General features: G+C 33.9%; 1 protein-coding gene across 2 annotated transcripts; it reads right to left on the bottom strand.

The window, feature by feature from the left end:
* Positions 1 to 3,290: 3,290 nt before the first annotated feature.
* On the bottom strand, positions 3,291 to 12,581 carry LOC142607851 (SNF1-related protein kinase regulatory subunit beta-3). Of its 2 annotated transcripts, none has more exons than XM_075779498.1 (4): positions 12,338 to 12,581; positions 11,948 to 12,037; positions 4,062 to 4,163; positions 3,291 to 3,990 (listed from the first exon to the last, which is right to left on the bottom strand). In XM_075779498.1, the coding sequence occupies exons 3-4, from the start codon at positions 4,086 to 4,088 to the stop codon at positions 3,664 to 3,666; spliced, it is 354 nt and encodes a 117-aa protein (XP_075635613.1). In that variant the 5' UTR covers positions 4,089 to 4,163; positions 11,948 to 12,037; positions 12,338 to 12,581; the 3' UTR covers positions 3,291 to 3,663. The 2 variants fall into 2 exon arrangements, with proteins under 2 accessions (XP_075635613.1, XP_075635615.1); XM_075779500.1 differs by lacking the exon at positions 12,338 to 12,581 and adding an exon at positions 12,127 to 12,326.
* Between the last annotated feature and the right edge of the window lie 593 nt (positions 12,582 to 13,174).

Below are 13,174 nucleotides of genomic sequence, written 5' to 3'. Positions count from 1 at the left end.
TGTAGCAATATCCTCTCTCTCTCTCTCTCTCTCTCTCTCTCTCTTCATTTTTTCTCTTCTATAGTCTAAACTATCATTTTAGACTCTCTCTCACTCTATTACTTTCATCTCAGTATTCTCAGCTCCACTTTACCTCTTATCAATCCTTTTAAAAAAAATTTATCTTTGTTAGTAGAAAAAAATTGTATTACTTATTTTATTTGTGTGTTTTTTTGTGACATTAATATATTCAAATTATCTTTTTATTAGATATTGTATAATTTTTAAGTTTTATTGACCATATTAAAAAAATTTCTACAGCCCCCACTGCCCATTAACCCACATTTGTGTCGGCAATTTGTAAGGCATTTTTGCCAATTAAGTTAATTTTACCAATTAAGTTAATTTTACAAACATATTAGTTATGTGAAAACTTTTTGTAACTTGAGTCTCAAAGACTTGAGTTCTAATGTAAAGAACTCGAGTCTCTGAAACTCGAGTTCCACTAAAAACTTGTAAAAAAAAAATTTCATCGCATGATTTTTTTCATGGAACTAGAGTCATAGAGTTCTAAAAATGGTCACATAACTAATATATTTTAATTTTGATTAGATAACTAAAATATCTACAAATTTAGCTTAACGGGCAAAAAAAAAAAACCAGCCGTTTACATCCCAATATCCTCCTCATCTCATATCCTTCTTTGTGTTTGTTTAGTGGGTTGAGTTTGCAAAATCATCCAATATAGCATTTCTTTTGCACTACTAGACCTTTATTGTGCCAAATTCTCTTCATTTTTTTTTTTTCCTATTTAGATTTTAGAATTTTGTCATATCATTTTTTGAGAAGATTGCGGCAATTGGGAATAGCCTCTGAGTTTGTCCGTTGGTTTTGTCCATTTGTTCCTATAATTCTCTGAATTTTTATTTTTAAGTTTGTGTATTTTCAAAATTCCCAAGTTATTATGTAGCAGTTACTATGTTAATCTGTTTCTCCACATCCTTATTCCTGACATCTCTTTGTTTTCTCCAAATGGGAATGTGTTTTTTTTTTCTTTTGTGTGTGTGTGTATGGCTTCTACATGTTCAATTGTAGAGCGCTGGCTGTAAAACTCTAATCAATATAGAAAATCAAAGGAGCAAGACCTGCAAGTGTGTTGACAGTGTGCTTTCATTGTTATACCCACCTGTGCTTACATCTATGTTTTCCTTTTTCATTACTTGGTTTCGATTTGATTAGTTCTTTGGGTTGCAAGTGCTCTATTTGTTTTTATTTTCTCTCATTCTTTGAACTGCCATCTCCTAGAGTTTGCTACACATTTGGCAATGTGCCTAAGAGGTCTGTGACTGAATTCACCCATTTCAGGATGCTAGGGAGATATGGACCGCATGGTTGCATGCACTCCAAACAACAAAATTATCAATTGCTATCATAAAATTACATAGATTGCCACCAAAAAATAAAACACATATTTTTCCTTCCTTTTTCTTTTTCATTAACTCCAATTAACATGTTAAAATGGCCAGGTGTGAGCAAGAAAAAAATTGTTGGATTCATTATGTGTACGTGACTATGCACCACTTTAATTAGTTCTAAGTTATGTAATTAAGTATATCAGTAACAAATAAGATAATGGCCCACCTGGAAGCCAAAAATATGCATAAATAAATAAATAGATATATATATATATATATATTTACCCAAAAAAAAGAGATATATATATATATATATTTATATTTACACATACATATATAGAAGGCTCTTCCACATTTCCTCTATTAAGTGTATATCATGGTCTTCTATTTTTTTTTTTTTCCTCTTTCTAAAGGTCAATACTTTTCATTGATCATAATTAAGGGCTAATACATTTTCCGGTCACAAAATACTTAAAAGTATAATGAGAGAAAAAATTAATTCACCCACAAACACATAAATCACATGACTTCCCTAAATATTTTTGTGATTGAAAAATATATTAATCCTAAATTATAATGAATGGAAAGTATACGCGCGTGAGTATTTCTTTATGCAGAGAGAGATCTAAGGTATCCGCAAGTCCATATACTCTCCAAAGCCCAAGCCCCCGCCACCATCAAACCACCGTACCGCAGCCGGTTTCTTTGATTTGGAAATTCAATCTTAAATGATACATTTTATATTGAATTTGTTTCTCTATAAACCTAAGTGGTTCCGTTTGGGGGAAAAACTATAGGATTTGTTCAATTTATTTAAACTCTGAATCTGAAAGTATAATGTTAATTACTTCGAAGATTTTGGTAGAGATTTATTTTTTAAGTAGTGATTTTGCTGTTCTTAGTGTTGGATTTTTTTCCCTTGAGATTTGCATGTTTTAAATTGTGAAATTTAAAAGTATAATGTTCTTTGCCAAGTTCATTTTCTAGGTTTTGGTAGAAATTTATTTCTTAAGATATTTTTAACTGTTGATTTGGTCGTTTACACTTTACAATATCTAAATAAACATAGAACTGCATAGGGACTCAAATGGTTCCTAAATCTTCCTATAGAGCTGTTGGGAAGTAACTTAAATAAGGAAGATCTCATAATCCTAACGTTTGTAATACTATGAAAGAAATTAAAAAGGATACAAACGTTGCCTTGGAAAATTCAGCTCCCCCACAAGAAATTTCTGTAAAAGAAGAAGCATGTTTCCAGTCTACTTTTAATGCATACATTTCCCTCCTTTTGTTTTAGGAATAAAAGAGGAGAGAGAAAATTATCCCAGAAGACCGAAACATTGAACACAATCTGGGGAATTGACTGAAGCATTCCACAATAGCCAATAATGCATTTGTATAAATTAATCTCATGTCTAGGTACGGGATGTGATAAGTACCTACCGTAAATGCTTGACTAGTTAAGATTATTTTTAAAATTCTTATAGTATATGAACAATCAAATCAAGTGTCTTGTATAGTTCATTCTCAAAAAAAAAAAAAAAAGTGTCTTGTATGGTTGCATCTGTCCTAAATAAGTTTTGTGAGTCTGTTGGTCTGGCCCACCTGTACTATTTTTGAGAGTTGAATAATACCAAACACTTGGTTGCAACACAAGCTACCAATACAACCACTACCGCGTGGTATGGCATGGTGGTATAAGTCCTTGTATCGCTTTACATGATACTTGACAAGAGTTGAGCGGTACGTGTAATGACACTTTAACGAATAATTGTGTCCATGATAATAGCCCCATCAAGGCCCCAATGGTACACCGAAACCTTTTTTATTAAAAAATAATAGTACTAATAAAAATAAAAATAAAAATAAAAACCCAGTACAACCAGAACAAGAATATTTTGTCATCAGCAAAGGCATGCTAATCTACATAGACCTGCATAGGACATAATTTCCACGGATGGATGCATATAATACCACGCATTACAAATAAATTCTCACATTTCATGGTAAGCATAATAGCTCAACCAATACCATATAAAAGTGAGAAAAAAAATATGGAGGAAAACAGTGTGTGTAGCATGTCTAGCCTCATGACACTATCAATGACTCAAGTCTAAACAGAACTTTAATAAAACAAATCTAAGTGCATCAGTTGCTGTGATGCAATAAATATCCTCCACGGCTAATTTTGTATTTGGGTCAATCATGATTAATGGCTTCATAACAAGGTCAAACAAAGCAACCTAATGATTTCTCTCCTATATGCAAGTCAAGCACTTGTACTTCCCCTTCTATGAACTGGTTTGTAAAGCACAACTGTAACAAATTTTTGACGGAAACGGTGAGTGAAACCAAGAGCCACTACCGATCTTGGGGCTTCCCTGTTCTCAATGTAAAGATGGTTGAGAATCACATTCTGTGGTAATGGAATAGTTCCAGCAGTATCTCTGCTTGCTGGGTAGCTAAGCAAGGTGTTTTGCAGATGTGGAGGGACAACAGGTGGGTCCCGTGCCTCATCTTCATTACCAGGGTACGCATTGTTGTAACTTGAATCTGGTGAGTTTGGAACTTCAAATCCAGCAACAGTTGCTTCATCCTGCACAAAGGATTTAATTTGTTTAAGATTCTTTGATTTTAGTAATCAAACACCCAGGTTCCATGCCTTACATGCTCTTCACCGTACTGGTTGTTCATCTTGAAACAAGAACCCAATTAACAGCAGAAAATCATCAACTGAGGAAGATTATGGCGATTGTTGTACTGAGGAGCCTGGAAAGATGGCAATTTATCTTGTAAGCATATCAAGATATACTGGTAGTGAATTGTATTACATAAACTATTTTCTACAACTAGCAAATCCATTCCATTCAGCAAAACTTACCATCAACTATTCAAAATCAGCCAGACACAGAAATTTGTGTTTTTGTTAGAATTCTTTCTCATAAAGATCAACAGAAGGTTATATGCTAGTGGTTTGCGTAACATAACTTTCTTTTTTGTGTTAGAAACTTTGTTACAAAAATATATATAAAACTTTTCACACAACAAAGGTGGAGTTCAATTGCATCCTATTATATAAAGGACATGCTATTTCTGCACTTATAATGTCTATTTCCACACCCAGCTCTCACATGGAGGGTCCCAGCCATTATGGTTCTGGAAATTGTAGTTCCCTAATATAGTTCACAATAAATTTCGTCAAAAAGAAACTAATTTTTTTTTAATATTTCAATAGTTACAATGGGAGACGGGAGAATTGAATTCTAGACATATCCGTTGGAAACACTAGGAGATCTCAGTTGAGCTACAAGGCACTAGGCTAAAAAACAACTAAACAATTTTACATCATGGGATCAACAGCTTTAAATCCCAAGCCCACATAATAAATCATATGTTTCTTCCCCTAGTTTGGTGATTATTAGAAACCAATCAATATTACAATTTTCAAAGCCCTTTTAGTTCTGTAACTATATTGCTGATATAAACAATATAAGCTTAATTCTGTAAAGAGTCTGATTAGATAAACTTACTAAAAATTTATAAATAAATAAAAAAATGATTAGAAAATCACTATATTTTCCACGATAATTGGATTCAAAATGCAGAACCTTCCACTTTACCTTGGAAGGGCATTTGGAAAGCTAAGGTTCCTAAAAAGGTGGCTTTTTTCACGTGGATAGCAGCTCATGGTCAGATTCTTACCTTGCATAACCTTATGCTTTGTGGTCGCCCTTTGGCAAATCGTTGTTGTATGTGTTGCTGTAATGCAGAATCTGTGGATCGCCTGTTACTTTTTTGTCTGATAGCTCATTCTTTGTGGATGTATATGCTTCGGCTGTTTGGGATTGATTGGGTCATGCAAAGTTCAGTGACGGACTTATTATTTTGTTGGTATAATTGGCTTGGGAAGCATAGTTCTGATATTTGGAATTTGGTTCCAGACTGTTTATTGCGGACCATTTGGACAAAACGGAATCGGCAGTCTTTTGAGGATGAGGGAAAAACTGTGGTTCAGTTATTAGAGCTTTGCCAACGGACCCTCTTTGATTGGTCTCGTTGTTGGGGTTTCTTGGATTGTTCTACCCTTATGGATTTTCTTTCATCTATTAGAATAGATTAGGAGCTGCTTTTGTCTTTCTCTTTCTTTTTTTCCTTCGTTCACTACCGTGAACTCCTTGTATTTTTCTTGCTTTTCTTTTATTAATAATATTCTCTTCTTACTTACCAAAAAAAAAAAAAAAAAGATTTATTCACGTCCTTATATTGAGATATATGACATTGATTGGCTCTATTCCCTTTTTATAATTTTTAATTTCTGTGCTACTGATCTGGATGATCTAATCTCAGATAACAACATTTATACTGAATAGTACCCACTACCCATGACATTCTTTCTATAAATTCCAAAATTATGCTGTCATAATCTTCAATTGAAAATGATATATTCCTTGAGTTTCAATATGATTTTCCTTTAGTACAGAGAGATAAATTGCGGAGCTCACTAAAAAAGCCAGTTTATGTACTGCAGTTCTCATGGCATGCTTAGCTAATGTTTAGTTTCATTAAGAATGAAAAACAGAAGACACTGCAGGTTGCAACAGAGCAGCGTTAACAAACAGGAGCAAGACAATCTAAAGGCCCAACGTCACTCATGTATATTAACTTCAAATATTTGGGATTCCAACCCAAACAAGAGAAAACATACACACACAAACACAAAAGGAATAGTCTTGACTTGCAAGCTAGTATTATGACTTATAAGACAAGAATTAACCTAGTGAAATGCAATTAATCCAGGAAGAGATGGCCAACTCTTCTGTTAATAATTTGCTCCAGCTCTTATTACTATCTATCAATGTAATTTTTTGAATGTAACTAATGTATTACATGACCTTGAAGCAACCATTTAAAGTTAAAAGGGATCCCAGTTCTCCTTTCAAGTGTATTGTTTAAATAGAACTCCGTAATCTAACCTAGCTACAAATTTACTTTGTAACTCTATGCTACATTTGGTTTATTCCAGCCCAACACATCATGGTGCAGACACCAATTGCTAGAATTTAATTTCCAATTCCATTGATGTAATTTTATTACGATTGAGGATCATGTGGGATTATGTTTATGGTTTAATTATTTTCCATACAGAGGATTCCTAGAAATCTATTTTAAAAGGTCCCCAGAAACGAAACGGACACAAATGAATGATGAATAAATTTTTATGTTTGAATTTTCCAATGACTAGGTGTGGATTCCTGGCAACAATGATTACTAGGTTTGCCTGATTGGTGCTGATTCCAGGCAACTTAGATGTTGATTCCTAAGCCTACCTTCTCTTCTCTATTCTACTTGTCTCTCCCAATTTCCTCTTGAACTTATAAATGCATCAATTTGGAATCAGGGCATACCCTCGATCCAGTTCTCCAACAAAACCCCTAAGCAACAACCCATAGCCTGCTCACAATCTGTCAAACTCCTTACCTCCTCTCATCACCTCTAGAATTGTGACACCTCAATCGCTTCTATGAATCAACTTCAACCTCTGGGCTCTGAGTGACCATTTTGGGTTAAACTGGGAAATCCTCATAGTAATTGTGCCAAGTCAAAGAAGAATTCATTAGGCCACTCGGTACTATTACACATTAATGTTGTCCGTAAACATTAACATTGTTGGGGCCCATTAGCCTTAGTCTGCAACACAACAACCACAATAGCATGGCCAAGTTTGTTCCCAGAACAACACAAGCCCACAAGCTGAGCCATCTCCAATTGTGATCCAGGTAAAAGATATCACAACCAAGGTTTGATTTCTTCCCCCTTTTCCCCCTCCCTTTGTGGACACAATTGTCATTATACTAAATGGTTCTAATATTTCTGTAGTGCTCAGTGAATTTGATCTAGAAAGTCCACTACTATAATTATTATTGGTTTGTACTCTAATTAGTTGTTAATGTTGATTAGTTTATCATGGAACAAGCCCTACAAACCATATTAAAAGCTACCCAAGCCATCCAAGAACTGACCCAAGAAACTGTTAGGAATAATGCTCACTTAGATAAAGTAGCAGCTTCCCTCAACATGATGATTTGTGACAAACCAAATCAAGCTTCCCACATGAGAAGTTATAACGTTGATATCGAGGGCATGTTACCTCCTAAGAAATACTATTAGACCCATTTCAATAGGAATCCAGGTTAGGACTCAATTTAAACTATTCAAATCATGTTAACCCTAGGGAACCTAGGAACACCAATGAACGGGTAATAGTGAACAGTTGAGACACCTAAAGAAGTTAAGGCATCTAAGTTGAATCAAGTTAAGTGAGCATTATCACAACCTAAAGAAGTGACAAAAGAAGAGTACCTGTACACCATAAGCCCAAAAAATTCTGGAAAACCATCCAATAAGGAGTCCATTCTCCTTGTAATCCAATGCACCCCCAATAGTTCTGTCAATAGAGCCATAGGCATGTGACTCTTTGAAGTGCTTGGTTACAAACCCATAAAGCCTATATAGATCTTATTTCAAAGTCAACACAGGTTAGGCCCAACCAGTTTTCTCTTAGACCACTCAAAGTTTTAAATCATGTTAGAGTGATTTAAAACTTATTTCATTGATATTACATCTTATAAAGGTCCAATAGTCATTCTAGACACTCCTTTCAATGAGCCTTCCCCTCATGACCCAATTGAAAACCCTATAATCCAATAGTACTAAACCCTCCACCAGCACATAAAGAACATATCGATGCTATTTTGTATTAACAAATTGTTTTCACTAAGAATCAGAGCTATACTCAATAGAGTCAAGTCTCTCTCAGACCAAAAGTTTTGGTGTGAACACCACAATTGTTGCTAATTTGAATTTGATTTCCACTAATGTCACTTAATTAGGACTTAGGCTTATGTGGAATAATGTTTATGGTTTAATTAATCTTTTTTATTGACGTTTCCTGGAAGCCTATTCAAAAAGAGGCTCCAGTAAACCGTAAAGATAAGGGACACAAATGATTGATGAATAAATTTTTATATTGAAATTTTCTAACAGCTGGGTGCTGATTGTTGACAAATTAAGTGTTTGCTAGGTTTCCTGCTTAGTGCTTCTAAGCACCTAGGGGCTGATTCCTAGGCCTCCCTTTTTGTTTTCTTTGTTCTATTGCCTCTCCCAATTTCCTTCTGAACTTGTGCTGCATTGCATCAAGTACTGAGGTGGAGAAACTTTATTCCTAAACATTATTCCAAGACATGGGTTAGCCCTTATTCCAGGGCAGAGTATCCACTATTAGCTGTAGGGAAAATGACAAAACATAGAAAATAAAGGGAAAAATGAGTCAAATTAGTGACAAAGAAGGGAGAGGGGGAGAGGGGGGGGGGGGGGGGGAGATATGCATAAGTTCAATAGCATCAAGAGTAACAGTCTCCTAAGAGCCACAATTTGAAAAGAAAAATAATTTTAGCCATTTCAAATTTCAAAAGTTAACTTATCCATGCAAATTCAGAATAAATCTTATTTAAAGCATAGTTTTTGTGGAACTGGCTGGTGGAATTGGTTGGGGAAGCACTCATCTCAAATTTGGAATTTAGTTCCATTGGGCATCCTATGGTGTGTTTGGAAGGAGCGGAATCGGCGGACTTTTGAGGATTTGGATAGCACCGGTGATCAGTTGCTTGCTTCTTTTAGTGGGACTCTTTTTGATTGGTCTAGGGCTTAGGGACTCACGACTAGTGACTCTCTCCCTTCTTTTTTTAGCTCCCTTTCTCTTTTGTAGTTTTTCTGTTTTCTTCTTCTTGTTTTTTCTAGGTTTGCTCTTTGTTCTTCATGCATAGAGTAGCCTTTCGTATATATATATTTCTATTTTACTTATCAAAAAAAAAGTTTTTGTGGAACTGTATTTGAGTTCTACTCAAATCATAGTGTAACCTTTGGCGTTATCTTTGGAGCAAAAGAATATTCAATCAAGAAAGCAAAAAAGGAGTCTTCAAAGCACCAAGTCAATTGGAGGGATAACTTTTGAATCAATAGTATTTAAATTATATTCAAATCAGTCTTTGAAGCCTCCTCTATCTCTTTTCTAGGATCATACAGCCCCCCTTCCCCAACCCCCACAGCTCTCTGCTCTTCTCTATCTCTCTATTTGCTATAAAGACTTCCTAAGAAGAATGTGAGGTGGTGAGAAGGGTCAGAATCAGCACCCATATATATTTGAAAAAAAAAAAAAAGTGAAGTGGCGAGAAGGGTCGGAATCAGCACCCATATATATTTGAAAACAAAAAATAAAGAAAATAAAAAGAAACATACAACAAAAAAGCAGTCATTCATGCTTTAAGTGTAGACATTGTCAAATACTTTAAGATCGTCCTTCAGTTTTAGTTGTAAAAAAATCCCATGCTTGGCTTTTGACTTGGAAAGTGATAGAAAACTGGGATTACATCTTGGGGAGCAACTGATGGAAGAAGATGGGAGCTATTTTGGTTTCAGACTTTGAAGAAACTTTTTTCCCCTTTTCTCAGTCATCAGAACTACATGACAGTTTGCTAGAGCATCCAATCCCACCATCACAAACACACCAATCACACACCCTCCTTTCATTCAAAAACCCAATAAATTCTCTATCAGCTACTCATCTAAATCCATTTATGTTTGAAACTCAATCACCAAACTTCAATCACATTCATGAGGATTGTGTTAGCATGGAGAGGATTGTGTTAGCATGGAGGGCCCTTTTCCTTAAGCACTTCATTTTCCATATAAGGTCAGGGAAGGACATGAGGAAAAAACTGTTTTCTTACAAAGAAATTAGAAAGGAAAAAGGAGCTGCTACTCCTAGGAAAACAAAACACTTTGGTAGGCAAGAAGCAACCAGATATAGGAGATGGGGGGATTGGCTTAGTAGACATATCTCATAAAGAAAACATAAAAACCCCAAATCCATAAACATGTAAAATAAATAAATAAAAACTTAAAACCATGAAATAGGGAAGAAATCGTATATGAACACAAAAATGGAATTACATATTATTTTATAAGTAAAAATAATTCTATTCAAAAGAGGAGATAGTTCAAATACACATGATATGTATCTATCCACTCCCAAAGAATTAAAACTCAAATTCAATAAATCTAAAAAGCTAGTACTAAGTGCACAGGGCTCCAGCTTCTACTGGGTTTGGAAATGATAGTTGGTAGGCAACCTTACCCCTAATTTTGAAGAAGCCGATTCCCAAATTCAAACCCATGACAAATCCCTTGCATGGATGGCACTTGCCATTGCACCAAGGTCCAACCTCCCTCAAATTTAATATATCTAGAAATAAAATGGAACTATATCGTTCAACAATGCTTGGATAAACTACGCCTCCCCTTCCCTTATTTTAAATGAAGCAGAAAGTCTTCACTAAGTAGTTGGCATTCTATAAGCATTCACCATTTCATTTTCTTTTTTGAAATTACAAAAAAGAACAAGTCAAATAGAGCTTCAACAACGGTGATGTATCCTTTAAATTTTGTTATACTTTTTTTTTTTTTTTGAGAATAAAAGCGAAGCTGAAATGACTAGCTTCTTGTTTAATTCAAGATCCTTTTTTTAATAGAAAATAATATGAGTGCAGTATGATCCCTCTTTCTCAAGAGGGCCAGACAAGAAAAATATTGAAAGCATTAACTAAATGCTGAAATCAGGGGGTTTTGTTCTTGAAAATAAGAGAATTTTAAGAACTGGAATACGAGTGCAACTAGATCTACCCTCACAATCTAATGGAAGAAGCTCCATTATAAAATAGTAGCTCCATAACAAAATAGTACAAGAAATGGAGTAATACACTAAAGGCTAGGAACAGTTTAAATTGCAAACTTGTAGGTGCTTGGTAGGACACACATTTTTTTTTTTTTTTTTTGATAATTGTAGGACACACATTTATTTAAGCTAATGAATCAACCTAACATCCAGTAAGAGCTGATTTATACAAAATAATCGCCACATTCTCTTTAAAGTACTTGAAGGAAATCACTTATAAAGTAGGCAAAAACACATGAAATGTAGTGTGGTTGGAATGTTGTCAAATTTCTCAATTCTTACAGGAAAATCCAAATTTTGAAGTATAAGTTAAACACAACTTGAATATCAACATGGCTTTGGTGTAAGAGACATAACTCAACTGAGCCTTAATCCCAATTAAGATGGGCTTGCCTTCACGAATCAATGTAAGCAATCTTCTTAATTGCACATCACAATTTTCTTTCCAAGCATCAAAACAACATCCTCTTTCTGGTTTTATAAATAAAGAAAACCCACTTATAAATGTGCATCAACAATGAGAAATCAAAAAGAACAAGTAGGGTAATTGATTCAAAGAATTCCTACTTCCCTTAAACAAGATTCAGCTTCCATGTATCAGAATTCCTAAGCAAACCTAAATATCCTCAAAAAAGCATGCACAATCTCTCAAAGTAATCAACTTTGGAAGCACAAAGATTAATCTGCTCCAACCACACAAAATAAAAAAGCTACAATATGCTAAACATTAAATTTTGTAGTGAAGAAAAGAAAAGACACTGACCAGATAGGACTGCAATCACCAACCAATAGCTTCTGAGTGCCACAGTCCTCTACTAATAGAAGAACAAAATTCCCCAGAGCAAAGGGTTATCTGCAAAAACCAGTGAAACCCAGATGAAATCAAACGCAACCCATCAAATAATTCAACAAAACAAAGTCTCCAACGGTCTTAAACCCTACCAATTACAAGCCAAAACCTCAATTTTGTCAAAATAGTAAACGAAAGACCATAACTTTAGGAGGGAAAAACAAAAACAAAAACAAAATAAAGACCCCCCCACCCCAAAAAATAGAAGAGATTTCTATATATTATGCTTTGAAAAAAAAGGTAAAAGTAAAAGAAGGAGACCCAGATATAATAATGAAAAGTAGAAGAAAACAAAAATCTTGCCTGACAATTCAGAGATGGTAGTTAAAGAAGAAGAACAAAGAGAGGAACCAATAGAAGGGACTGTTTTTCCTAGGGGAATCCGCAACGAGAATCCGACATGAATATTGTTTTTTAGTTTTCTTAAATCAGTATTCACTATTTCACTTCAGTACAAAAACGAGGAGTAGAAAACAGTGTATGTAGCGACGAAATTTTTATTTTTTTATTTTTTATTATGTGCAATGTAAACACAAACAAAAAAAAAATGTGATAGATGCTGTACACAATTATAAAAATGAAAAATATAGCATATTCATTTATTTTATTTTATTTTATTTTGATGAAAAGGCAGCAACTTTATTAAGGATAAGATAAAAAACTAAAGTAGTACATTCCCTAAAATAAAAAATAAAAAAGATAAAAAGATAAAAGTAGTACATCTCAAGCTAAAGCGAACTTAATAAAAGCTGAATTTTCCTCTATTCAAATTTTATAAATATATATAACATTTACCACTTTTGATGTATTTAACTTTATAATATAAATTTACATGTTACTTTCTCTTTTTTCTGTTTTAAAATCTTAAATATGGTTACATCCAAAAAAAAAATCTTAAATATAGTTTCTTTTTTATAGGAAAATCTTAATTATGGTTTTTTTGTCTTTAAACTTTTTTTTTTGTAATTAATTTTTAAATTGAAAATATGTTGCACTCGATTGTTGTAACTAGCCTTGTTTTTAATTTGTGAATTTTAATTAACTCAACTGGTAAAGTAGTTGTATAAGAGATTTTAGGATTCAATTCTCACTTACACTATAAACTTATTAGTGTCTTGGTGTGATAATTAAGAGCTATCA

Source organism: Castanea sativa, chromosome 8 (assembly GCF_040712315.1).
Source record: "Castanea sativa cultivar Marrone di Chiusa Pesio chromosome 8, ASM4071231v1".
In the NCBI taxonomy this organism is placed as follows: Eukaryota; Viridiplantae; Streptophyta; class Magnoliopsida; order Fagales; family Fagaceae; genus Castanea; species Castanea sativa.
The sequence above is the reverse complement of the archived record's forward strand: the minus strand, read 5'-3'. Positions and strand labels throughout refer to the sequence as shown.

Bases quoted from the DNA above. Each gene is read 5' to 3' on its own strand.
- LOC142607851 (XM_075779498.1), bottom strand. From the start codon at position 4,088: ATGAACAACCAGTACGGTGAAGAGCAT. The intron at 3,991-4,061 runs GTAAGGCATGGA...TCCTTTGTGCAG, and splicing joins ACCAGTACGGTGAAGAGCAT to GATGAAGCAACTGTTGCTGG.